The sequence below is a fragment of the Ciconia boyciana genome, chromosome 11, assembly GCF_034638445.1.
Source record: "Ciconia boyciana chromosome 11, ASM3463844v1, whole genome shotgun sequence".
Lineage (NCBI taxonomy): Eukaryota > Metazoa > Chordata > Aves > Ciconiiformes > Ciconiidae > Ciconia > Ciconia boyciana.
The window spans coordinates 5,303,888-5,330,312 of record NC_132944.1 but is presented as its reverse complement, the minus strand read 5'-3'; the positions used below and the strand labels follow the sequence as shown (position 1 = coordinate 5,330,312).

The window sequence follows — 26,425 nt, the reverse complement described above, 5'->3', positions numbered from 1 at the left end:
AAATGAAAAATCTGCCTATGCTACAATCTGGAAACAAGACAGCAGTGGAAAGGAAAGATCTGGAAGTTGCTTTCCGCCCCAGCTTGCTTGCCTTTGAGTGCAGAGAGCAGTGTCCTCTGGGTGCGGCCTGAGATGTGAGCAAGCAGGGGAAGGTGCTCCTGCTTTGGTGCTGTCAGACTGAAAGCACTGTATAGGAAAATGCATGCACCTGCTTTGCATGAGAGCAGTCTTGATTGCTGTGTTGCACAGCAGGAAGCCAGCAAACCTTTGGAGCCTACAGCTTGAGTTCAGGAGCTGGGCTTTATCAAGAAGTCAGAGTGTGCTAAGCCAGTGCCTGGATTTATAGTGTGCTTGCTGCTCTCTGGGTACTCGCAGTGTCTTCCAAGAGGCTGATTTTATGTAACTCACTAACTCACTGAAATGATTTAATCACCTTGTGTCTGAAACTGAGACCAGAACCGTAGGGGACTTGGGGTACACTGACAGTGCAGGGTTATGCCATCCTTCTGCAGGTTCTGCCAGGCTCTGAGCATAACAAACTATTGCCCTGAAAAGGAACCCACTCAGGATTTATTCCCACTCCTGCAGTGCAGGGCAAGCATCATCTCAGACTGCAGGCCCCGTAGGCCCTAAGATCTAAATTGTTTACTTGCCTGCACAGGAGGTTCTTCAAAGTTTAAGTATAAGAAAGAGGCATGCTGCTATTGATGTTGTGCTTCATCTGTGGATGGATCCTGCTCAGCCAGCAGCAAATTGCTTCTTGGCTAGTGAAAAGTCAGAAATGGCTCTGCTTTCGTTTCCCACCCTAGGATGCATGAGCAGCCCAGTAACATGAGTTTCCCCCCCTGGCTCCTCCATTCCCACATCAAAGCCTTTTCTTAGGCTGTCTGCAGTCACTGCTGCACGTAGTGGGTGTGACATCCCTTTCACACACGCTTCCATAGCTTGGGTGACTTAACTGGGAGCTGCACCACATTTCCCACAATATGGGAGGAAAATCAAGTCCAAAGTATTGTGCATTGGTTACAAAATAGTAGTGCACCTTATGGAAGACGCAAAAAGTACTATTCCAAGCAAGAGAGGTTGAGTACAATTAAAAAATTATCTTTCTGAGCTCCTTTGGTCTGCTTTGGAGACTCAAAAAAATAAGTGTACGCATAACAAAAGTACTTGACATTTAACAGCACAGGGAAATGGAACTAATCGGGTATGGTGTATGAAGACAGCAGGAGGGAAATGCTCTTCTGTAGTTGGTTTCTGTCCAAGCAAATCATCTTAGTCATCTTCTGTCAAGCAACCACAGGGTGGAATAGGTGTTTGTCATAAGAAGGGTGTAGCTAGATGTAATTAGTAACAGAATCCAACTTTCCATGGAAAGCTTATTAGCTGACGTGAGGAGTCAGACCTGTTCAGGTATTCTCATGCCACGCTGCTCCTGCTAAATCAGGGTGAGTTTCCAAAGAGCAGCTGTCATTCGTCACGGTCAGCAGCGAGCTACCCACCACCACGATGGGGAAGGGTGGGCTGTCTTTAGCACTCCGGCAAGCGGAGTGTTCGTGTTTGTGCAAGAGCAATAAAAATACAGGGTGCGAGCTGTCGGATGAGAGGTCAAGTCGGAGTGTTTTCCATTTGAGAGGGAAAGGACCAAGGGAAGACCTTATATGGTTAGGAGCCCAAGAGACAGCTGTAGTTCCCGAGCTTATAAAGCCAGGCTTAGAAACGTGGGGTTTTTCTCTGCATGGGGATATGTGGTTGATTGCCCTAGGGACAAGAGAAAAGGTTTAGTTAAGTCACTTGTGCTTTCCTTTGTTGTCCTACCAGTCAGATGGACTGGTCTCTTCTCTGGCAGCGCTGGGGAGAAGGGAGGTTGGGCCGCTTACAAATAGTTCTCGCTAGGATTTGAGGCAGCATTGCAGAGGGCAAGAAAAAGTCACCTTTGTACAGAATAGCTTTGGGCCTGACTTTCTTTTTGTTAAGGTTCCTTGTATCGGTTGGACCTCAGCAGAGGCGGTAGCGCAGAGAACCAACCCCTTTGTGCACTGGCCGTAATCATTTCTCCAGAGTTCTTTCTGTGGTTGTTTTTAAAGTGCACTGCAGGAGACTCCTCAGGCTAGGGTAGAGCCACATTAATTTTGGTGATGGGCTTTTTGCCCATTGTTCGTAGAGGGCATTCCTGTTGTGGCGGTTCCCAGCCAGGCGCCTGGCCCGGGGCTCTGCGTGAGGATTCGAGCTGAGATTTTAGGTCAGAGAAGGAAGCCCAGGGGACTTGAGCTCAGTTTGGTCCCCTGTGCCCCTCACCCAGGGGACCTCCCCAGGCCACCCACGGGCAGCCCTCGTCTCTGCACCACCGCCTGTAAATCCACTGACCTAACGTGAAGTGTTGATGTAGTCCTGTGTCATCCCTGGGGATGAAGGAATGATTTGAACACATCCTCGGTTCTTGGGTTGGTCAAAGGATTTTGAATAAGGTGCAAAGGATCACTTTTAGCTTAAGATAGCAATAGGAACTGCGTGATAGCTAGAATAACTGGTTTAAGTGAACACAGCTATGGTCTGTCTGTTCTGAATTTGACGTTGAAGAAATGACCTACTTTCTGCAGGGAGAGCTGTCATTTTAAAACAGATGTTAAATTGTTACTTGGTAACTGTGTAGGGTTTGAAGTACCTTTAATAGTCCCACTTTGTCCTCAGCTGCTGAATTTTGTAGCTGCCTTTGTGTGTCTCAAGGTCAGGCTGGTCACCACTGATGATTTTGTGTTGCTCAGATGTTTTGTGACGATGTCGAAGCAGATCACCAGTACAGGGAACAGAAGGGAGGAAGGACATGAAAACTCTGCTCATCCAGGCACTTCTGTCAAGTACCATGTAGGAGATGTACATGCAGTCCTTGTGTCCTCAGCCTTTTAGTTCCTGCCTCCCCACTGGAGGCCATGGAGATGACACACAAAGCCCCAACATCTCTCTGCCTCAGAGGAACAAGAGGAAACTTCCTTTATCTGCCAGTTTTCCTTACGTTCCCTGAACGTGCACAAGAAAAAAATATGTTGCTGGGGTTCATAGATTTAAATAATCAAATTTTTAAAAAATTATCCAGAGACTTTTCTATGCAGATTGCTGATGTCTTTGCATTTTGCTATATTGACTCCATTGCTTTAACTACTTACAGGTTTGCTAGTATCTGCGTACCACAGCCTTTTCCTTGTTGCTGTTAGAAAGTATCACAGCCATGACTCTTTCAGGATAGGGCGCAGGTTAAGAGGTTTGTGTCCATGGAGAAGGACTTCAGAACATGCTTCTTGTTGATTTTTAACAGAATCGTCTTGGCATACATACTGATCCCGAAGTTTAGAAACTGGGGTTGGAAGATGAAGCTGAAGAGAGCCTACGTGAACAATATTTGATCACTAGCATTCTTCACACACACACAAACACAGATGTATGATTTTGGCGGGGTCTTCCACAGTAATGAGCTGGGCTCTTTCTTTGGCAATGGTTCCAACTGGCATGAGTGAGGAGTCAGAGATGGTAAAGGGCCTGGTTTTTCCCCTTTTCCTTTGGTTGATACCATAACATCTAAATATCATTTGACTTCATCTCCCTTTGTATGAAAAAGCCATCTCTACCAGGCAAAAGATACATGAAAAATCAATGTTCCCTGACATAATTTGAAGTGCTTCCTTTAATTATCAGTTTTATTATCAATTGATAGTAATTTAATTATCAGTTGCCTCCAAAACAGCACTGCTGTACTGATTATACCAGCCATAGCAAGGCTGGAGGGCAAGGGTAAAAAAAATAATTCCTTTATACTTTGGTTTCCTCAGATACCGTCTTTTGAAGTGCCCGTCTTAGAAAGCAAACATACTGGAACAGCAAGGCACAGGAAATATTTATATCTCTGTAGCTGGTCAAGGTAAACCCTATGAGGAGTGTTGACCTCAGCTAGCCACGTCATCCGGTATTTGTTGGGTCATTACATGAGATAGCTGGCTACCTAGAATCCACCAGTGTCTGTAATATGTTCCCTTTTCATTAAGTCATTTGTTTTGTCAATAACTGCAGATAGAATTTTGAGAGCTTTCCTTTTGCTCCAGTACGAATTAATGACGCTAGGTATGGGGATTACTATGGGATATACAGCATTTGCTGTAAGCCTTTGGGGTTTTAATTCCACCTAAGTAATAGACTGAAGAGGGATGCTGGCTGCTGCTGCTGGGGGAATGGGAAGAGAAAATTAAGAAACAGCTTCTTGGACAGCTACCTACTTCCCTTAACCCAAGTGTAAGAAGATAATGTTTCTTTTGGCTCAAAGGAAAAGGATCATCTTTGGTTTAAAAAGCTCTTTGACAGGAGTATTGCTCTTCCATCAGCTAATTCCTCTAAGAAGAGCTGAGACAAAGGAGGTGATTATTAGAATGATAATAGGTCAAAAGGAAAATACAAAATAAACTGCAAAATTAGCATACAAAATCTTCGGCTTGTTGCCTCCCACAAACGGGGTAAAAAGCATAAGCAACATAATATATTTATTTTTATTGTCTATTAGTCAAGTAGGGCTGGATCGATAACGTGTGGCAGGGCTTATCTGATTGTGTTACAGATTGGACCATCTCTTTCTGAACTCACGTCTCTCCCCATCCAAAACTGAGTGGAGTATTTCCCCTTCCAGTAGTTGTGATGGACCCTCCCTTCAAAACCATGATTTATATGAAGAAGTAATACCAACGTGATGTTCAATGCATATTTTCTGTCAAAATCTGCTAATACACTTCTATGTTTGGAAACAGCAGAAGCCAGCATGTGACATTTTCACTTGCTACACAAGTCCGTGTCACACTGTGACTTGACACTAACGTGAGTTATTTTGTTTTCAGCTGCGTGCCTGATTTGTACTGTTTTGTGCAATAAAAGCTCATCTTTTCAGGTAAGACAGGCTGTGTTATACACCCAGGCAGCAGAGAGCTAAGGGACATAAAAAATAATAGCCTTCAGGTACCTTCTTCACGCAGCACATCCAAACAAGAGGGACCCGCATACTAGGGAGTGTGCAGATCTGGCCTCCTCCCTGCCTGAAACACAGATTGGCAAGGCATGATGAAATTCTTCCCTTCACCCAGAGCTAAGCCAGAAGGTTATATGCAGCCTGGGGGTGCATGAGTGTGTCAGACGGAAAATGGTGTGGATGAAGAGAGATGGACTGAATTGAGTAACAGGCAGCTGTAGGAGTGGCATACCAGTCCGGTTTGTGTCATCTGAGTGGTCTACATTGAAAGTGGAAAGTGCAGCTATTCACTTGGTAACAGAATCAACAACTTCTGCAGCAAAGTGTTTCCCCACTACCTGAATGACCAAACTCTTCCTCCCAGCTAGTTTTCAGTATCCTGAGGCACTGAGGTTATTACGACATTTGCATACTCTTGCTTGGAACCGCTGTTTGTGAATACCGCTGAGGCAGCAGCCTGGCAGGTCACGGTAACCCTGCTCCTCACTGCTAAGGATTTGACCAGCAAGAAGAGTGTTTGCGTGCCAGCGAAGCCTTCAATCGCCTATATTTTTGGAAAGAGAAGAGTAATACGGAGTCCCCATGTTGGCCCTGTATGGGGACCGTTCAGCCCCCAGCTGATCTGCCTCATTCCAGCAGTGTTGCGGTGCTATTTTGTACATGTTCTTTCTGAAATGTTGCCCAGCGCCTCTCTGCCAGGATGGCTTTCATGGCACAGGACTGGAGGGAAGGGAATTAGAGGGGTGAATTGCAAAGAGTCTTAGAAGAATGTAAGGAGTATTCCAAAACCAAAGGCTTAGAAAAGAAGGAGGTATTTTCAAAAAGAGTTACAGAGATTTTCCAAAAGGTTCCCTGGAAATAATATTAGGTCATGTTTTAGGCTTTTTCAGATTTACATTTTAATCATAGCAACACCTTTTACTACTACTTAACACTTTCAGACATGTGCAAACACATAGCATGTGCACTGTGCAACATGTTTCTTCAACATATTTACAGGCTTGGAGGTAGTGTTTTGAACTCTGCCTCTGCTGTGTTTGGCAATGACTGTGATGACACTTGCATGATGGGAAGATTCGTTGCCAAGTTGGGTAACTTCTGACAAGTATAAACACAGCTCTGCCTTCTGTAAACTAGATTTCAAACCATATTGCTGTTCTGGGGAAGAGGCAGTCCTGACATTAAAGAATATACAGTCTCTCTGATCAGCTATTAAATTTCTCTGCCAGTTTGCATTGGGTGAGCCTATAAAGAACAAGCAGCAAGGGACAGTTGGATGGGATGGCTGCCCCAGGAGCTTAGCACTGGGTCTTGCTGTCTCTTTGTCACAAATATAACCCAGATCCGTTGTTTTCAGGAGTTGTCATCACTGAAAGCTCTGTCTTAGCCAATGTGAAATGAGTTTGCTGAGATCAGTCCAGGTTCGTCTGCTTCGTTTTCCATGGACTAATGTTTACATCCCAAAGTGGCATTGCAGATGTTCTGACTGGCATGTTTGCAGGTGAATTCAAGTGAAGCCAGAACTTAATGGTACAATGCACGATGAGCTTTCCTTTTGCTTTTAATAAAGAAATGTCCAGTTTAGGGTTTCTGCATGCTCGTAGGGCAGTGTGTGAAGGAAGGTTTTTCTTGTATTAAGTAAGCTGCACTTCAGTGTTACGGTTTTGTGTAAAGCCAAATTCACGTTGGAATTACACCAGGAATAAAATCCTTGTCTGTAAAACCTGGAATATCAAGTGGACCAAATTCAGCCCTGAAGTAAGTGAATTCCCATCACAGTCAATGGGAAATGAACCTGGATTTAGCCCATTTTGTTTTACAGGTTTCGCAGACAGGGCTGTTGCAGAAGAGCAGCGCTTCTCCGAGAGCCGCAATTGGAAAAGTTGCAGCGTATCTTCTAGATCAAGGCAGTCACATGATGGAGTTACGCAGACTGCCGGGCTGGAGTCCGAGAAACTCGAGTCCTGGCTGAGCTCTGCCACTGATTTTTGGTTGACCAGCTCTTCCTTTGTCCTTCCATCTGGCATATTTATATCATAGGTTTTTGAGAAATACCAAGTCTCTGATTATATGTTTGGACAATCTAATGCTGCAGTAGCCAGTATTATTTCAAGTTTTTATTGTCACTGTAGTTGCATGGGGTTATATTAGAGCAAATGCCTTTCCTGCCTAGATAGAGCGCTCTCTTAAAATAGCTATTTTTACAAAAACTGACATTGCGTTCATTTTTGCAACTCAAATCTGAGCTGCTGCAAAGTGCAGTTACATTGCATTTAGGAAGTAATGGCATTCAGGAGAAAACCCTTGCCAGTAAGGTCTGAAAAAGAGGAGCAAAAGGGTGAGAGTAGTTCCTGTTCACAAAAGGAAACCCTCTTCTGCAAGTCTGGGTGGGTATGTCAGACTGGGAGCAGTTCTGACTGGATCCTTTCCTCTGCTGGGGCAGGCTGCTTTCTCTGGGGTCTGGTCTTTTCTATATTTAATTATTCAAATGATGATTTTGCAAGCATGCAAGACCAGCTCTATGTGGAGCTGACCTGTGGGCCATCTAGCCCAACAACATGTCTCCAGCTGTGACCACTACCACGGCTGATTAAAAGGAAATTGCAAGGGCTAAGCCACCAATGATTTGCAGTAAAATTTCCTTTTTTGTTGAATCTCATCTCTAATGAATATTAGCTAAAGTTCTGAAGCTTTGTTGTATTCCCTCCCTTTTCCCAATCCAAAAGCTCTCTAAATTATTATGTTAAGACTGTTATTATGTAAAACCCAAATTGTATTTTACTTATAGGAATCCTTTTCATAGTTTCCTTTGAAGTTTATTGCCCAGGCTAACAGTGAAGCCATTAGAATGATTTTTCTTCTGTCTGGTCTGCATTTTGCCTACCAGTAGCCTTTTCCTTTGAACAATAGAACCTTTTTTCAAGTAAAAAAAAAACAAACATGTTCTTGCTAAAATTTGGAAGAGTATGTTTGTGTACACTCATCCATCTATGTGATGTGAATACTGAAAACCTCTAATCTAATTTTATTCCTAGGCCCACTTTGTCATTTTTCTTTAAACTTGTTGTTTGATGTATAGCAGAGGTGATGCTGGATGTCTGATTGATGTTGCAGCATTATGCCTGCTCCCGAAGGCCACTTGCCTTGTTTGCGCAGTGTGTAGCAGAAGCCACACGATCGTTGTGTTTCTCAGGAAGCGTAAGTGGACGATCAAAAGGGGGTTCACATGAGGCAGCATTAGCCTCCAGATAAAACCATGCCTCCACGCATTCCTGTTCCCTGACACTCTGGCATCCGTGATTATAAAAAAAATAAATAGGCAGGACTGGGTGTGGACAGAAAATAGACATGTCTCAAAAGAAATTAGTCTGAGTCTGAACGTGTTATCAATGCACTTAGCAACTGCACAGCCCTTTTTTTGCTACCATGCCGTTAGGCAGTGCTGGCAGGACTGGGTTCCCTTGTACTCCTTCTTAAAAATTCAATGCTAGGTTGCTGTGAATAGAAAAAGGCAAAAGGATGAACGTTTCTGCCCAAGGACAGGCGGATCTCTCTAAATAACTCATTTTTACCTTTGGCTGGTTTGTTTCATAAGGAGCTGCCTAGTCTGGTGGTTTTTTCTTTCGTTTTCTCCTCTGAATGATAGGTGGGGTTCACTGAAAAAGAGACAAAGGTGTTGTGACAATGCTGCTAGGAACTGGGTGAGCTGGAAGATGTTACTTGGCATCCAGAGTTGCTCTGGCACATCTTTACTGGATATTGCTTTGCCCCATGCTCTAGACCTTTGGACTGCTGATGAGTTCAGGGGTGGGGAAGAGGATAGTGCATTTCTGTGAGGATTGCAAGTGTTTCAGCAGTCATTAGGGAGAGACAGGAAAGGACTGTGGTAATAATTGGCTTCTGACAGGTTTGAACATGAGAATATGATTCGGCAGAGCAGAAGAGCCGTACATACAGTGTCCAGTTAATTTTGATTTTAATTTTCTTAATTTCATCGATAGCAGGTAAGACTGACAATGGAATTTGGACTAGAAATGCCATGTAATGGGTTGATGGCTGGAAACACCTGACCACGTCTGTTGTAAGAGAATTAAATACACTCTGCTGATTCACTTCATTTCTTGCTGGTTCATGTGGCTTGGGCTAAGGGAAGTTCTGCACTTGAGAGGATCTGGGGAGAGGAATAAGATTTCAGTAAGTTTGAGAGGACAGGAACATGTGCACATAAACAGGTTGTTTTTCCCTTGCATGTGTTGCTGTTTCAGAAAGATGATTATTTAAGACAGAAAAGGATACCGTATGTGCCTGACAAACTGCCGGGTATTTCTGCTGTGGCAGTGAGCCATGGTAGCATGGTTTCAGTGATGGACTGGGGTTTCTATTCCCAATCCTATCAGTCTGCTTTTCAGACTCTCAGTGAGGGCTCCACATCCACGTTTCTATCTGTAGTCTGAAACTACAAAGCAAGAGAGAATCCAACCAAATTGTTGCGCATTGGCTCAGCAAACTATGCAGGTGTCGCTGGGAGAGGTGTTGCAGCTGTACTCCAGTGATTATAAAGATCAGCCTGCATTTCCATGAATGCTCCTGTTTCCAGAGATGTGGAACTCAATTCTAAAAATCAGTTCAGTCTGCACAGAGGTTTGGCGCAGGAGTTCTCAGAACACGAACTTGTTTGCTTTAACAAAATGTGCTGAAGATGCAGGAGTGGGAGTCGTTAAGATAACAGCTGATGCAGTAAAACCATGTGTAACTGCAGTTATGTATTGACTTGACTCATGCCAATCATTTCTGCCTTCAATCTGTGGAAAGGGAGCAGCAGGATTTCATATATGTAGCTAGGGAAAGAGTTTAGCCCAGCTAAGAAATTAAGAAATTACTTAATCGTGTCAGAAATGCTGCATCTTTCTTTTCAGTGTTTTCCAGGGTTTTCAAAGTTCCCTTTCAAAGATGGATGCAGCTTTTCCTTCATTTTCATTTTTCCGCTTACTTTGATTGTGTTTTGTTTCTACCCTATCTAGCTCGCTTTCCACATTTCCCATAAAACCAAGAGGGACTTGATTGTTTTTGTTTAACAACTTAAACGTGAGCAGGTTATTCCATTGGCAACATTTCCTGGTTGGTGTGCAATGGAAATCTACCCATGGACTCATGTTGATGAGGTTGTGGAAACAATGTTTGCTAGTGAATGCTAGCCCCATGACTGGCATAGAAAGGACAGCACGTGCTTCAGGAATACTTTAAAACAGTATTTTGAACTTTGAAGCCAGTGGATTCAGGAAGGAGAATGATGGCGAGGAACTAGTTGCGCTTCTGTTTTTTTCTGAGCATTTTTTATCGTTTCCAGTGGTTGAGAGCACACCGTGCCTTGCTTCGGGCAGGATGGGGGGGCTGTGGCATGAGCATCTCTCCTGGGAAGTGAATGCAAAGGGGCCACAGTGGAGTCATGTGCCAGTAGTGGGGTTCCCTCGGTGTATTCCCTGCATTTCACAGAGGTAGGACAGATGGGGTGGCCTCTGTCTCCCACTGACACCGTAGGGCAGATCCAGCTCCCCGGTGGTTTCCTCACCTGCTGTGTCTGGCGTGTGAGGTGGTGAGAAGGAGAAAGGGTGCTGGGCCAGGCTGCAAATATGGGGAGACTGAGGCCCAGCGGCAGCAGAACACGGGGAAAAAGCTGATGCCATGAGTCTCGCGTCTGAAGCATGGTCTGCCTTTCATGAACTCGTCTTTCAACACTACCGTGAGCAGAATTTTTCTTTGGGGACAGCTTGAAGCCTCCTGTAAACAAGTTGCCAAACTTCCACTTACATTCCATCTCCTTTCCCCTAGATTGTAATGGTTTTCTATGGTGCACAGAAGCAATACAAAAATCATTCCTATGTTTTTCTACATCATTAAAGAACATTCCTTAAGCCCTTGGTAACTTGGGATTTGGGGTCTGCCGCTGCTCGTCTGTGTGCGGTAGAAACCAGGCCCACACTGATGATGATTTTGGTGTTAACTCTCCCAGTATCTGAAAGGCTTTTTGTTTGTTAAAGGTTTTTGTATATTGTTTGAAAAAAATGGTCAAGAGTTTGTCTGGTCTTCTTGGGGAGAATTTCTGTGAATAGGAAATGAATTAATCCATTTGGATTTTACCACAGACTTCTACATCGAGTGGCTTTAAAATATATTTAAAATGTTTATTTAAAATCTAAGTCAAATGATTTTTAACAAACTGTCTCAAGATAGAAGAAACTGACTTTTTGGAGTAACTGTATTGTTTATTCTTTGTATTGCAGTAGCACCTAGAGAACCCTATTGTGCTAGATGTGGAACAAACACGTAACAGAGATGGTCCCTGCCCATATGAGCTTACAGTCTTCAGCTTAGCCTCTGCATCGTCCTGCTGGGCGATTAACTAGGCATTCATTCTTGTTACATGCTTCTGCCATTTTAGCTGGGCTCTCCTGGGGCAATGAGGTCAAACCTGCGAGCTTGATTTCCTCATTACCCCCAACAGAGAAAAGATCAAGGAGGAGGCAAGTTTCAGAGAGCTGAACAACTTGCCCTTTCCCGCTGTACACTTCTCAGACTGATTTTTCACATGCTGTAGGTACCAAGCCTGTGGCCAAACCATATGGGCTTCCTGAGATCACTGCTGCTCCTTGAAGGGCTGTGGTTTCCTTGTTCCCAGTGTCCTCAGGCAGATACAGGTGTTTGGATAAAAGGAAGCCTGTTCAGTGGTTTATGGTTTATATTATTTAAAAAAAAAAAGTTTTCTGTTTTGCCTTCTAAGTTTTCATTCTCAGTCAGTACCTTCCCACGGTTGCTACCACTGGGGCAAAGGGGAAGGATATAATAAAAAGCAAACCTGACATCACACATGCACGCTGCCAATTGTCAAAGTATCAAAAACAAAGCTTGCCAGAGCACAAACTTGTATAAATGTGGAGGGGGAAAAAAAAAAAGGACACTGACATCAGGCCATGTTGTTCCTTTGGGCAGCTTTAAGTTAGGGTGGAGGAAACTCCACCCATTTTTTGAGCTTGTCTCCTGAGTAACCATCCCATCCTTTTCCACCTCCTCTCTCAACTCTCAGGTATAGCTGGGATTTGTCTCTTCTAATTTACAGAGCCTTAGAAAGACAGTCCCAGGGAGGGATGAACAAGGAACCCTTAACATTGGCTCATGCTTGATCAAGTTATGGGGTCTTAGGGACAAAAGAAGCCAAAAGATAGTTTCTCTAGGCCTGTCTGTTCCCTTCTCTGCTCTCACTCAGTGGCATGGACTGGCTCCTACAGGCTGGGAAGGTGATGGGATCATGCGAATGAAGAGGGAGGGACAACTTCTCTGCCTATGCTTGGTTTTGGGCAGATCCCATCTGCTGTTTCTCTCTCCTGTCCGCAAAAGAGCAAGGGAGAGCCATTGTGCTTCATTTGCAGGGGTGTGAAAGGGATGGGGTGCGAGAAGTAAACCCACAGCAAAAAATCTAATTAAGGATAACAAACATGCAAGTCGGAGAACGGGAGAGGAGAGGTCTGGACCTAGGCAAACAGAAAAGTTGTATTGTGGTTTCCAGTGTGTGCTAGAGCCTAGCTCTGATTGAAGCCACGTGGCTTGTGAATAATGCTGGCAGAAGCAGAGTAACTGGCAGTTTGGCATTGCGCTAGCAGAGAGGAAGGACAGCTCTTTCTACTGAGATGCTTCTGACTTGTTACCCCCCAGAAATAAATAAATAAATATCCTGAAGCTGCGTGTGTCTCTGGTGCAGCTCAGCAGAGCTGTCTCTGAAGGAGACCTCGTTCTTGCCCCACGTCTCACAAGGCAAGGGCAATGTCAGGGAACAGCACTTTCAAAACGCAAGCCAAATGCAGAGTGGTCTGAACCCAAATCCCTCTGCCTGCAAATAAGAAAGTTGGGTTTCTGATTACTTGTTTCCAAATGTTTTGTTACAAACTTCCTTTGGAGATGGGAGAGATGAAAAAAAACGGGATGAGTGCTCTCTGGCCCAAGCTCAATATCGAGAATCTCTGCTTAGAGCTCTCAGGGAAGAAGGGCTTCGTCAAAGAAGTCTCCTGTCCACAACCTATGATGCAGCATGCAGCTCCGGGAGATGCACAAGCTGCTACCAATGTGCTTTGACGTTATGATACCCAGCCCCCTGTAGCTAAGGAAGAAAAAAAAATATTCTTCACCTCTGTAGAGGTGGGTGTAGGTACAGTCATATGAGTCCCACATACCCCAGGAGTCTGGGGGAGCTTGGATGTGGACTCCTGTGACCTGCTACAGGGACAGGCTCAGACATGTACTATTTAGATGTGAATCTAGATCCAAATTCCCACAGATTTTTGGCTGCCAGTTGGCTGGGAGCTTTTATTCTATCTCTAATTCCACGAAAGAAAAAGAAACAAAAAACAATAAAGTAAAAGGTGCTTTTAAAATACCATGAGGAGAGAAACTGCCATGGAAATAAATAGCGAAAATAACAACGTTAACATTTCCGGTGTCACAGCAACTCTGAATTTCAAGTAGTGTGCACATGCCTATAGCACTTTCTCACAGCCACTATCGGCGCGGCCTGAGGTTCAGAGCTCAGATTGTGTCCCGTTGTTCACTGAAACAACCAACTCCTCCCTGGCGCTGGAATGGATTTAGAGAGAAGGGGAGAGGAAAGGTGGATGCAGTCTCGGCTGATAATCAGGTCTTTTCTGTGCCCACCTGATGCCGCGCTTTAGCGGGACAAAGACACAAAGTTCTCTTATTTCTGTCCCTGTCTGTCATGCCTGAGATATAATAGCTGTGCCTCAGAGTTGGAAAGGGTATTGCTTCAAATAGTCCCCCATCCGCCTAGGCAGAGGGAGCTGGTCCACGTCGGCTGTAGACTTGTTAATCCGTAGCCGGCACAGGTGCTGTAGACTGGGGATGTTGTCTTTGCGGCTGAGCGGCCGGATGAGTTTCAAGTGTACTGCAGCTGCTGCCATCTCTTTTTGCATGGGAGGTAGAGGAGACGGAGGCGGGTAAGGAGCCTCATTCTTGCTTTCCATTGTGCAGGACATGACATAATGCTGGATAAGACTGACCACATCTGGGAAGGCCAGGATGCGAGGTTTGGACAAGTAGTTTGAGTCTAGCCGGAACTTGCTGTCAGTGTATTCGATGCGCACGTTGGTGGGACCTCGATTTGTCTTGACGGAGAGTGTGAACAGGTAGCTGGGGTGGGTGCTGTCCCGTACCAGGAAGGTGCCCTCAGGCATCTTTTGGAGATGCTGCTTGGCCTCGCTGGCAGTGATAGATCCCCAGTACCAACCTGGAAAAGCATCCCAGAGAGAACTTGTTAGGGAAAGAAGGTATTAAAGGACTGGCGGTGTATTTAGAGAAGCCTTGAAGCCTACTGAGTTCAGGGCTTGGGAAGTAACCAGGGTTTCCTACCTGAGCTTGTCATTGCTGTGCTGGGGCTTGGGCTGGGGATGACTGCTTTTGCAGCTACTGCAGTTTACAGAGAAAGAAGGGCCTTTTTGCAACTTTTTTCTCCTGATTCAGTTATAAAAGACACAGCTTTTGCTTACACTAGTAACAAATTACTTCATGATACAAGTCTGTAGAGACTGAAAATACACTTGCTGCATCCACAAGAGTCAGCCATGGCTGTGACAGAACCAGGTTCCTATCTGAAGTGGGATCAGGAGATTCTTCCTGGCGCTCAGATTGCAGAGTTGGCTCCCTGCTCCCTGTAGCCTCCTGACCCCTTGACTTTGTGAGTTGAGCCTTACCAGATTCTCGCAGATAGGAGAAGGTTTTTGCAATGCAGAGAAGGTCTTCTTCAGGGTCTCGTGTCTGAGGTGGGTTGCTGTCTGGAACTGGTGCTGCAAAAGCAGGCGCAGACTCCTCCTGGAAGGCCATAACTGGGAGAGGCTGCATGATCGGCTCTGACAAATCCACCGCAATGCCCCTGAGTGACAGTCTCCTGATCTTTTCCTCCGCCAGCAAAGGATGAGGTCTGAAATGAAGGGCACACTCTGCTATTTTTCCTTGCCTTGAAATAGGTTGCAGTGTCTGTTCAGTGCATGCTACATTGTACTACAACACGTTATCTTTTATAAACAGATCCTCAATATGATTATGTTTCAAAAAGAGAGAGGCAAGGGGGGGGGGGAATTACACAACTAAAGATGAGCCCTTAGAAACAGGGAGAGAGAGTTGGCCTCTTTCGCCTTGTAAAAGGTGGTCTGTCTTGCAATTTACGTTTATTTGAAACCTGATATTTTTAGATGTTGCCTTTTAATAGGTAGTTTCAGAGGCAGTAAGGTTCATAGCAGCATTACAGCTTCACTGACCTCATTACAACATTGGAGCGTTCCTTTTTCTGCCAGTGGGTTTAGTAGTCATTTACTGTAATATAATTAGAAGCAGAATGGGCAATAGCTTGGGTTTTGTCCTACCCGCTTTCTGCTCAAGGTTGACCTGATCCTAAATGCGTCTGTTAGAACTCGGGGCGAGCTGATCTTGTAGGACAATAATGGAAATTCTTGTTTTAGCCAAGCCTGTGCACTACACAAACCCTAGTGTTCAACGACACAATGGAAATCTCAGTGTGACTGTAATCCCTGCAGGATTACAGCAGAAGGAGGTTCTGCCATGACTGGGCTGCTATGAACATTAATCCCTCTGTGGCCTGAAGAGAGCATTAGTGTAGCCATTCAGCATCTAAGTGCAGTTTCACAGAGCCTGGAGCTCTCATGGCCAGGGATGCTCCTTCTCTGCAGTATGGAGATTCCTAAAGGAAAGCAGAGCTCCAGGGGGAGGATGGATGTTGGGGGCCAGGGAGGTCTTTGTTCCCAGGCAATCTCCTGAGCAAAAATATTAGTTTCTGTCTTTTCTTCTGGGCTCTTTGCCTTTGTATGCCCTGTACTGCTGCATGTCCTGTGTCCTATCCCCCACATGCACTCACTTGCTTGAGACATTCTTTCAGACACTTAACATAAAAGATGGCTGTGTTTCCAGAGAAGCACAACGCAGTCCTCAACGTGAGACCATCACAGCACCATTGGAGCTGATGGTGATTGCAAAGGCAGCAGCCACCTCCTCCTCATCACTGAAGAGAGAAGCGGAAGGAGACTCTGAAGTAATAAGCACTTCCCTTCTGATATTGCTCCTTCTCTGTGCTTTATGTGAACAGTGACACTTTAGGGACATACATAAATGTGTTGTAAACTGATCTGCACCTGATCATAGCTGCACTCCACCTTCTCAAACTGCCGAGTCACAGGTATGGGATGGGCAGTAGGAAGAAGGGACTTGGGGGAAAAGTAGGTTAGAGATAACCTGAAAATAACTTCATAATGATTTGTGAGTGAGAGCCACGATCAGTTCCATGACACTGCATTTCTAATAAAACCACATAAGGTAGTGGAGTAAGGTTTTTGTAAAACCACTGGTAAAATTGAATCTACAGAGAAACACTTCTTGCCCATGCAATACATGGCAAAACCCCACTCTTCTGCTGATATTTAGAAAAGAACATTCTTCCTTTTTCCATTTGTCAAATCGCATTTCAGAAGCAGGATATCTACTTGGCATTCATGGCATTTGATCTGCATTTCTTAATTTCTATTAATGGGTAGGAAGCCAAACCTAATAAAAGTGATCGCTGGCCCTTATCTTCACCAGGCACCCTTGATCACAGGGACTGTTTTCAGTGGCTTTCACAGAACAGTGGATCTGAATAGACTTTTATACCTGGAGATGACTGTTGGGAAACCTCTGAGTTCTCCTTTAAGTCCCACCTGAGCTACATTTGTAGGTGTTGAGGGCTGCATTTTTAAACATATTTGGATGTCTCCCTCTTAATGTCATGGTCTTCACAAACGTCTAGCTACCTGCCTTCTTGGGGAGAGGAGATTCCTGATTCTCCATTTCTCCCCTTTTTGAGCAAGGAGGACTAGAAAAACAGATCCTTCACTGTACTGAACCTAATATAGTAGCTCGCACTGTGCAACAAGGGTGTTACACAGGACTGTTGGCAAGCATTCTCTCTCGGGTGCATTCTTATACCGACTGTTCACCACTGCTAAGTAAAATCAGTCCTGCACTGCCCACTCACTCCTCAGAACTTGAATACTGCAGTCCAAATTCCAGATCTCTCTGAACTTGTTTTCTCCTGGAATATTTTTCTGGCCTACCCTTTGGGAAAGGTTTTCAACACAAAATTTTTCTTGTTCCTAGCATAGAACTACTTTTTTTTCTTTTTATATACCTACTTTGGAGAGGAAATTAGGAATTGGCTAAGAGACTGGGAAAGAAGGGAGAGATAGCAAAGGTACGTGGGGAAATGTACTCCCGTTTCATTGCAAAAAGTTGTTAATTGCAAGGGCTGTACCAGTTCACAGTTCAGTCCTCCAAAAGACACATCAACTATGTGAATTTGTCAGTAGGTTTCTTTTATAGAGCCACTGTGGGTCTCTCTGAAGCAGAGCCCATGTACTTGAGAGGAGGTTTCCCACTGTGCTTGCTCTCCGCTGCCTTACACTTTCTGCCACCTGAAGCTGAAGGAGCCCAAATCCCATGCAGTCACTGTGGAGATTCTCCCACTGCAACCAGAGAAGGGCCATGCTTATACTCTCCCTATTTTCCTTCTATATACCTGCCTTACGCCCCTCTCTCCCCATCCAAAAAGTCCTAGTGCAGCTGTAGTCTCAAAGGAGCACGGTGGGATTAGAAATTCTCATAGGCTGGGAGGTGCTGGTGTCCTAAACAACTTTGTACATAGGTTGAAGGAAAAGGAGCTGATGTTGTGACCAGAGCAGCTCCAAGCACAGGAAAGAGAGAGCAGAGGGATCAGCGAGTAATGGCAGACTACAACTTTTAATGCAGGTACATTTGCAAGAGGGATAACAAGAGTTTGCTGGGATAAGGACATGTTGAAAAAGGTACGCTGACATGAAAAAGTCACCCGTTTAATGGGGCAAAGTAAGTATTTGAAAATAATTAGTGCTTGTAAGAAAGAAAGTAGAGGAGAGGTGTGGAGGTTCAGGACTGAACAGAGTAAAGTGTCAGTACAACAGCTGCAATGAGGAAGAAAACAAATATATAAAATTTGGCATGTCTAGCTGGTAGGCTGTGTGGAGTCTCGAGAGAAACAGCAAATGAACTTCCCTGTGCTTTGGCAATTAGTGTTTCAAAAAGCCTTGGAAAGCCAAGAAAGTTCAAGAGAATCAGATATGTCTGATACCACTTAGTGTTAGCTTTGCAGTTACTTTGCTGATAAGCTAAAACTTTGTAACACAGTACAAATAGTACAAGAAAAAGTGTGTCGAACTGCTCTCCCTTCCATCAGCCACATCCCGAGACTCCCATGGGAGTGTGGTCTGAATAGGAGGCAAGAGTATGGGGTGCAGGATATATGAAATCCGAGAGGATAATGCAAACTGAGCAACAAAAAAAGATATTCAGAAGCAACCATCTACACATCTGGCTACATAACAAGTTCTTAGTGGGTGAAGGGAAGCAGTAGCTCTGGTATGTTAACCCTGGAGAAAAGCTTCAGATAAGGGTTTCACAAAGCCTAAGTTGAAAAATGAATTCCCTTTGCCGTGGCTATAGGAACCGCAGCAGTAGACTGAAAATGAGAGTGAAAACAAACCCATTTGAGTAGTAGGAAAGTATTGGTAAGCATGAGCTCTGCTTGTTTGTGGAACAGATTTTGGGGGAAAACGGCAGAAAATCCCCGTGCTTTAGTCATTTAACGCAGGCAAGGCAAATGCATTGCCTCCGAGGAAAATCCGCTGAGGGCAGGAGGGATGGGCAATACTGACGTTATGGCTCGGGCTGAAACAACTGCTGACACTTTCCAAATATGCAGCGTGTGTAAAAATGCTGGATGATTCCTGCAGCCCAGGTATTTACACATGTTGATGATCTGAGCTGATCATACAGACACTGAAATGCCAGCACACCGGTACCGGAGAAGGGACTTGGATGTTACCTGTTTTACTGAACAAAGGTGGTCTAACTATATATGTGCCCCCTATGGCCTTCATTCTACAGAACGCTGTGTATGGGTAAGTCTGTGCATAGGTACATACATTTCATCTTACCCAGAAAAGCGATAGAAAGAGGAAATTATGTGTTTAGCATAACTACTTACTTAGAAATAGACAAAAACGTCTGAACTCCTGGGAAGTTTTTCCCTGTAAGCAGTTTGTTTCCACCGGGACATTAGAGAACAGCTACAATCTCGAGTTTGTGGCCCCGCTGGTGCTGCACCCGCACCACTGGTAACACGCTCCAAGTTTTTACTAATTTTTACTCCCCCAAAGACTTTGAGTACCATGTAGTTTTTCAGCAACAGAAAACACAGAAATCAGGAATACTTCATGGTCCTATGGCTTTGGCCGTGGAATCTCAAAAGCGGACACAGAGGACACACAGGCACAACTGAGCGCTCGGCCAGCGTAAGTCATTCCCGTTCCAGTATGGTCACACATGGCAACTCACACGAGCTGAAAAACTGTCCCAGAGAATCTTACGAATTACAATTATCAAAGCACAGCTTTTAAAAGAAGGCTGCAAAGTATCTTACCCCTGAACACAGAGGATCATGTCACTCCTGGACCAAGGGAAAAGCATTAAGTCTTCAGGAAGGTGGGAAATGCGCTCTCCTCTTCTCTTTTTTTCTTCTCGCCTCCTTTTTCTTTGCTTCCCGAAGGAGCCGGCTAGTTCCAGCCTCTAGTTGGGGGTTCAGGTTAGAGAAGGCTGGAGAGCCCCAGCAAAGCCGTGCCGCAGCGGGTTGTGTTTCAGAGCCGGCAGCAGCCGAGCAGAAGCGAGTCAGGCTGCCGGGAAAGGCTTTGCCGATTGTTCAGCGACTTTGGCCAGGAAAATGTGTGCAGTCCCAGTGCTTTTAGAAAATAGTGCCGTCTTGTTCTGCTTTTCAGAAAACGACAAAAAAAGTTTTAAAAATCACCAGAGAAAAGGGAGATTACATATGCTTAAAGCGGAAATAACCTTCCTTCAGAGCAATCTTTTAGAAAAAAATTCAGAGCACTCCGAAGCAATAATAAATAGGGACCAATAAATAACGTCTCCCCGAGCGCTGGGGGGGGAGAGCCGGCGGAGCAGCGACCTGCTCGTGCCCTGCCTCCAGAAGTAATGAAGCTCCGAGAAAAAAACCCAGCCTACTAAGTAATCTTTTGTTTGCCCCTTTTAATCTGTTCCAGGAAGTGAGGGATTCCTGGAATCGCATTGTGTTCGCATCACTCTTCCGATATCAGCCACGCGGGGGGAAAAAAAAAAGAGGGAAGGTATAAATAGCCGGGCCATAACGGCCGCGTTGATGTCAGCGCCGCTCGCCGGGGGAGGGAGCGGGAGGGAGCGGGAGGCGGCCGGGCCGGGCCGGGCCGGGCCGGGCCGGGGGGGCGGGGCGGGCGCGGAGCCGCCGCCGCGCGCGTTCGCGGAACCGCCTTTGATCCATTTCCAAGAACTTTCCAGGAACGCGGGGCCGCCGCGCCGGGCGCTGCCAATGGGCGCCGCCGCCGCCGCCCGCCCGCTCGCCAATGGGCGCCGCCGCCGCCCCCGCCCGCCAATGGGCGCCGCCGCCGCCCGCCAGTGGGCGGGGCCGCCGCCGCCCCCGCCCGCCGCATGCGCGGGGCCGCCCGCCGCGGAGGGAGCGCGGAGGAGGGTCTGCCCCCGGCGGCCGCCTGGGCTCCCGCCGAGCTCCCCGCGTCCCCCGCAGTCCGTTAGTAGCATTCCTTTATTTGTTCGTGCATTTCCATTTATCTGTATGCATTTGTCGCTGTGCTTTTTATTTGTGGCTCTTAAAACTGAGTGTTAACGCCCTTCTCGGTTTCAGCCTCTCTCCGGGCCGCAGGAGCCCTCGTGCGCTCGGGCGCTGAGGAGGTGGCAGCCCGTGGGGTCGAGGCACCTGGAGGCCAGGCGTTTCCCTGGGGTGCAGCGGGGCCAAGGGAGCGGCGGCTCGGGGAGGGGCAGCCGCCCCTGCCCTGCCCTGCCCTGCCCTGCCGTCCCCTCCCCTCCCCGCCGCCCCGCAGCCGCCCCTGCCCTCCCCGCCTCCGGCCGCAGCTCCCCTGGAGTGTCCCCTGCCCGCACTAGCAGGGAACGGGTCACGTTCCAGCGAAACGCAGTCCGTGGGAGGACGGTGTGCTGCAGTGTCTTGTAGTCTGGGCAGCGAAAGCACGGTTGTCACACTGCAGAGGGTGGCCCCATGTCTTGGTCATCTGGGAATCCCCTGTGAATTTGGATTTCAGCTCGGCTAAGTCTCCTGGAAAAGGTTGCACCGCCACCATTTTGTCCTGCACTTATAGATCATTGTCAAGTTAAAACTGGGTGCCCCAGGAGGAAATATTTCAGTTACTTTTAGGGTTATCGTACCTTTTATTTTTAAACACGTTATAACAAAAGCTTGATCATTCTTTTCTTGCCATGAGTTGCCATCTCTTCACATGTCAGAGATAAGAGAGAATGTGAGAGTGGGCTGTCTGTCACCTCCATTGAAGTAGGTTGAATATTTAAAAATATTAGTTATCATTGTGCTGTTCAGAACCGCAGTGGATGGGGCCGGGAGGGGAGGGGGAGATGATGATAAGGGTAAGGTTAGAAGGATGTTCTCATGGGCAGGACATGAGCCTGAGAGCAGGAAGCCTATGTTCAGCTCCTGACTCAGCCTTTAACTCCCTGCTGTTTCATTTAGCAGCTGGTTAGCCTTCTGCATGCTTCTGTTCATTGGCTCTACTACATCAGGGACAGTGCAGTAATGAGCACTACTAATAATACTGAGACGTTCAACGAGAGAGGTGCTGAGGGCCATCTAAGTATCCAGAGGGATAGGAATGTCATCGTGCATGCCCCTCTTGACCAGTTTGCTTCTGATCCTAAGGCGGACTTCAGCTGATGCTTCATCTGAATAGTGTAAATTACACAAGAGGGGCGAGGGGATAGCAGGGGAGAGAGGAATTTCAGTCCTCACCCTTTCTGTGCACAGCAAGCACAACAATCAAAAGATACTCAGAGGCTTACCTTTGCAGTTCTGGCACAGGGTTGCAGGGGGACGCCTGCGTGCATGTGCTCCTTCAGGTCTAAATTTGGCATTATTTAAAAGCTCGTATTATTGGTGGTATTGGTGGTGCAGCAGCACAATGGATGTGAACAGAGCTGGACTAGAGAGTAGGAAGTGGCTGCTGTCTCCTGCAAACTGTAGTTAACCTGGACGTTCAGAAGGTATTTCATCTTCAGCCTTGGAGGGGACACTCGGATCATAGCTGTAGCCTGCCGTAAGGCAGGAGTGTGGCAGCCCAGCACAGACACTGAGAAGCTATCTTTATGTGTTTGGTTTTACTTAGAATTGGGCTCCATCTAGTGATCTTCTTCTGGAAAAGTCCTTGTGTGCAGGCTCTGTGCTGTTGTTTGAGTAGCCATTTGTATCTCCGGAGCAGGAAAGCAATGCTAAGAACTGTACAGTGGAAACATCACATGCAGAAACGGGTCTCAGTTGGCAGCTCTGTATTTCTGCTCTGTGGAGGCAGTGTAGGTGTTCACACCGGTGCAGACACTGTTATTTGGTATGCATTGCATTCTGATGCAGTGGTTTTCCACCTGCAATCCCTAGATCCGTGCCGCTCTTTTCATGAGTCCTACAGGACCCTGAAAGATGACCATTAAATTGAAGTATCTAATGTATATGAGAATTAATGAAAGGAGCTTTCATTTTTATTGGAAACTTTTTAAGCGGTCCACCTCAAAAAAATATTCAGGCTAATGCCTGGTGATCAGTTTTAAGTCAGGAGTGTTCAGCAGTACTTCATCGCTCTACCTGAACGTTTTGCCCCTCATTGGCATTCCTCATGCACATGGTAATGCCCTAAGTAGGAGACAGAACAGTGTGCCCAATTTGCCAATGCCCCAGGCCTTGTGCCGTTGGTAACCTTGTGCACAGTCAATATAAATTGCTGCCATTCCAACAAATTAGTTGTTTAAACCCAGTTTATACCGATATAAATGCCTCTCCAGGGTGCAGTGTTGAAGAATTAGGATGCTGCAGAGGCAGTTACAAGAAATATTGTGGAGCGACATCATTGAGTGATAGGCTTTAGTTATCAAAGGTACCAAAGAAAGCTCACAGTAAAGTCAGGGAGGTAAGAAAACCCAGGAAGGGTTTTCTTAAGGAATCGTGAGCCAGCTGGTCCCTTAGGAAAGTTCACCAACACAACAGCACCATCTACTGATAACTGTGTGTTTGAGAAGACAGGTGGCCAGAGCCCCCTTTCCACTGAGGGTAAGTTACACTGCTTCAGCTGTACAGTCGGACATTTCCATCATGTTGTAGAGTTGGTGTACATGTAAAATGACACCCAAAATCATAACTCTTGAGAGAGCTCTGTGTGTCTGGAGACTAGATTTACCTTCACTATAACCTTTTATACTATAAGTATGAAAGACTGAAAGAAAGTTGCCCCTCTGGCTGCTGGGTGGCTATAAGGCCATCTCTGACCCTTACTCTGTGTTGTAATGTAAGGAATAGTATGCGACGGAACAAACATTAACAATAATAAGCATCTATTCCTTGTTTAGATGGGCCATCTCGTTATTGAGTAGGGCACACCAATTTCTGTAATCAACAACACACCAGAGGGTGATGAACTTACTGTTGTGGTTTTGATTTCCCAACTTGGTGTGGAGCAACGGAGGAGCCTGCAGGGTGTGGGCGAGCTGTGCCATGGATGCAGGGACATCTGAGCTGGCTCCATGCAGAAGTAGGATGTGCAGGACAGCAACGGGCTTCATTTTGGGCTACAAATAAATACCTTGGTGTTACTGTAAGGAACTCACAATATTCGTTGTCCCTAGGCTTGCTGGCATGTGGTGACCTAGAAGATGATTGCAGTGTGGCATCTGTTAGGAACTTTTCTGCTTGTATCAAATGCTGTGTTTCTGCAAAAATTGTATTCCTGAGTGGCCTGGAAGGCCACCCCAGGACTGTCAGACAATGTTGCCGTACCCATTAGTTGCAGGATCTTTTTCAATGAAAGAGAGAGATTAATTTCTTGTGCTCCACTGCAGCATAAAATGAAGCACCGTCTTCTGTAGACAGACTGGAAGATTTACGATGCTTTTGATTTATGATACTTCTATGAAAAACCCTGTCTTTTTTTTTTCCCCCTCTCTGCTGAAATGGAAATGTCCAACCGGTATGTCTCTGACTCCCTCTGTAAATAAGCTGTGTCCCAGAGCTCATTCTGCTCTAAGATCCCCAGATAGAAACCCTCAGTGGAGGAGCAGGGATGGAGCCTCCCAAAACCTTCTCAATGACCAAGACAAGGTATCTGTAATAAGGTGTCTGACTTCGGGATTATAAAAGCAAGTGTCCTACCCTTTTCTGTATTTCTATAGAAAAATACCTGCTGAGTATGTGCTAACAGGGAGGAAGTAATCTTGAGGAACTAAGTCAGGTATTAGGACACGCTCTCCAGATTGTGAGACTGGTGCTCTTGACGCTTCCCTTTCCTTCACTAGCCGCTGGTTCATAGCTAGAATTTGTAATTCCTTATAGAAACCATGTTATGGTTAATCCCAGGTCAGGGCAGAGGGTGTTAAGAATAAAAGAGAGTTGTTCTACTTTGGTGATCACAAAGCATCAGGTAAACATCATTGTCTATGACAGAGCTCTATAAACCTGGTTTTTTTCCTTAGCAACAGGGAGAAAGGAGCCAGGCTGTTTGCTGATGAGCTTTCCTAGTTGTACAGGTAATAGAACCTATTTCACTTTCTGGCTTGTTGTCGGGCTTTTCTTTCTTCTTGGTTTTTTTTTTCTTTTTGAGAAGTCTGAGACAGACACCTCCAGAGCAGAACTGAAAGACAAGGCGAAAAAACATGTATATAGTCTCTGTTTCAGACCACTGTGTACATGACAGACTAAACTAAAGATGCTACAAGAAGCTTCTTTTCTTCTCTTTCATATCACAGTATTGCTCTATAAAACTGCCCTTTCTTTCTTTTAATACCACAGACGCAGTTTCTGAAGAACTTCCTGAGAGCTTTAATAACGTTGTTGCAACTGCCCAATCAGACAAAGCTGTGTCTTCCCTTCAACCTGACAATACAGAGGGTTTTCTCTTTGGTGACATCTATATAATGCATCCCAGAGAGTCGATTTCTCATAACACCAGAAAAAATATATAGCTGTTACTCAGAGGAAGCAATGTTTCAGAAAAAGAAGTCACTATATTTTCAGCTGATGGTGATATTTTCTTTATTGTAGCTGATATTGATTTCCACAAGACATTGCTATCAAAGGACTAACCTCTATGCAAATCACTTTTGTATATAAACTCAGGTAACTGTCGCATTCAGCTAAGTATCACTCCTCCAAAATATGCCATCCCTCAAAGAACCTTTGATGACATCAGCTTTCCTCGCTCTCCAGATGAGAGAAAACGCAATACTTCATTTCATTTTTGTTAAGAAATGAGATATTTGAAAGTCTGAAATGTCTTTGATCCCAATAACAGATATTACTGTTATTGAATTGCTACAGCATGGCAAAAAGGCAGTGAAAATACCCAGTGGGATAGCCAAAATTAACCTTCTGTATTTAAACTGTAGTGCTCTCTGTGTGTAAACCAGGTATCTGTGATATGCAAGACACGACAAAATCAGGAACAGCATATCCAAACTGCGTGCTGGCTAAAATATGAAGCTTTGCAGGGTTAACACACTAGCTTAGAGACACGGGGCTGCTGCCCCAAAGCTTATTGCAAGATTAGGGCCTTACTGTTTGGTTATTTTCTCCTATAAGCTACTCATCTATTTTGGAGCAAGGCAGGCATAGATGAGCTACTAAATTCTGTCTTGAAGTAAGTTGTTTTGTGTTTTTGCTGTTGGGGATTTTTGGTAAAAACAGGATTAATATTTAATTTACAGTTTTAGGGATTTTTGTGAGGATGAAAGAACTTTTGCCGTAGTGGGCTCTTATCCTGTAATAGTACTGGTTTTTTTAAAACTTCAAAAAGCAAACATCAATAAATAAATAAAAACATCTTTTTCAATGAAAGATGTCCCCCGGCACAATAAGCTGCAGTGGGCCTGTCAGCGCGTCCTCCATCAGTATCTCCAAAGGATGCTAACGCGGCTCGACCTGCCACAAGCACAAAGAGAAGCTGCAGGATCCGCAGTGTAAGTTTTTGATCATATGAGATGTAATTCCCAGGGAGAGCTACAACTGGCATTTGAAAGCAGACATTGTGAGAAATGCTCCCAGAGCCAGACAGGGGTACAACTGCAGCCGAGGTGACCGCACTGCGCTTGCTTGCCTTTAGGATGTCAGAGGTGTTGGGGCTAAATGGTTAACCCAGTTGTTAACTCCAAGATGTAACTCCAAGCATGCTTGTCCCTCCCCCAGAGCTTGTCTGAGAAATTATAAAACCTTAAGCAGCTTAA

At 45.5% G+C, this 26,425-nt stretch overlaps 2 protein-coding genes across 8 annotated transcripts in view; one reads left to right on the top strand and one right to left on the bottom strand.

The window, feature by feature from the left end:
* MAPKAPK3 (MAPK activated protein kinase 3) overlaps window positions 1-26,425 on the top strand; it is a 135,133-nt gene that overhangs the window by 55,487 nt on the left and 53,221 nt on the right. Inside the window, exon 1 of one of the 7 annotated variants that reach the window (XM_072875604.1) lies at window positions 20,649-20,714. The exons of the other annotated variants lie outside the window; for them this stretch is intronic. The gene's annotated coding sequence lies outside the window, so the exon portion shown is untranslated. Of the gene's footprint in view, window positions 1-20,648; window positions 20,715-26,425 lie in introns of those variants that run through there. 7 annotated transcript variants of the gene reach the window in all.
* CISH (cytokine inducible SH2 containing protein) lies at window positions 13,402-20,357 on the bottom strand. The gene is made up of 3 exons (XM_072875612.1): window positions 19,563-20,357; window positions 14,755-14,981; window positions 13,402-14,291 (listed from the first exon to the last, which is right to left on the bottom strand). Exons 1-3 carry the CDS (start codon window positions 19,607-19,609, stop codon window positions 13,789-13,791), a joined length of 777 nt encoding a protein of 258 aa, XP_072731713.1. The 5' UTR covers window positions 19,610-20,357; the 3' UTR covers window positions 13,402-13,788.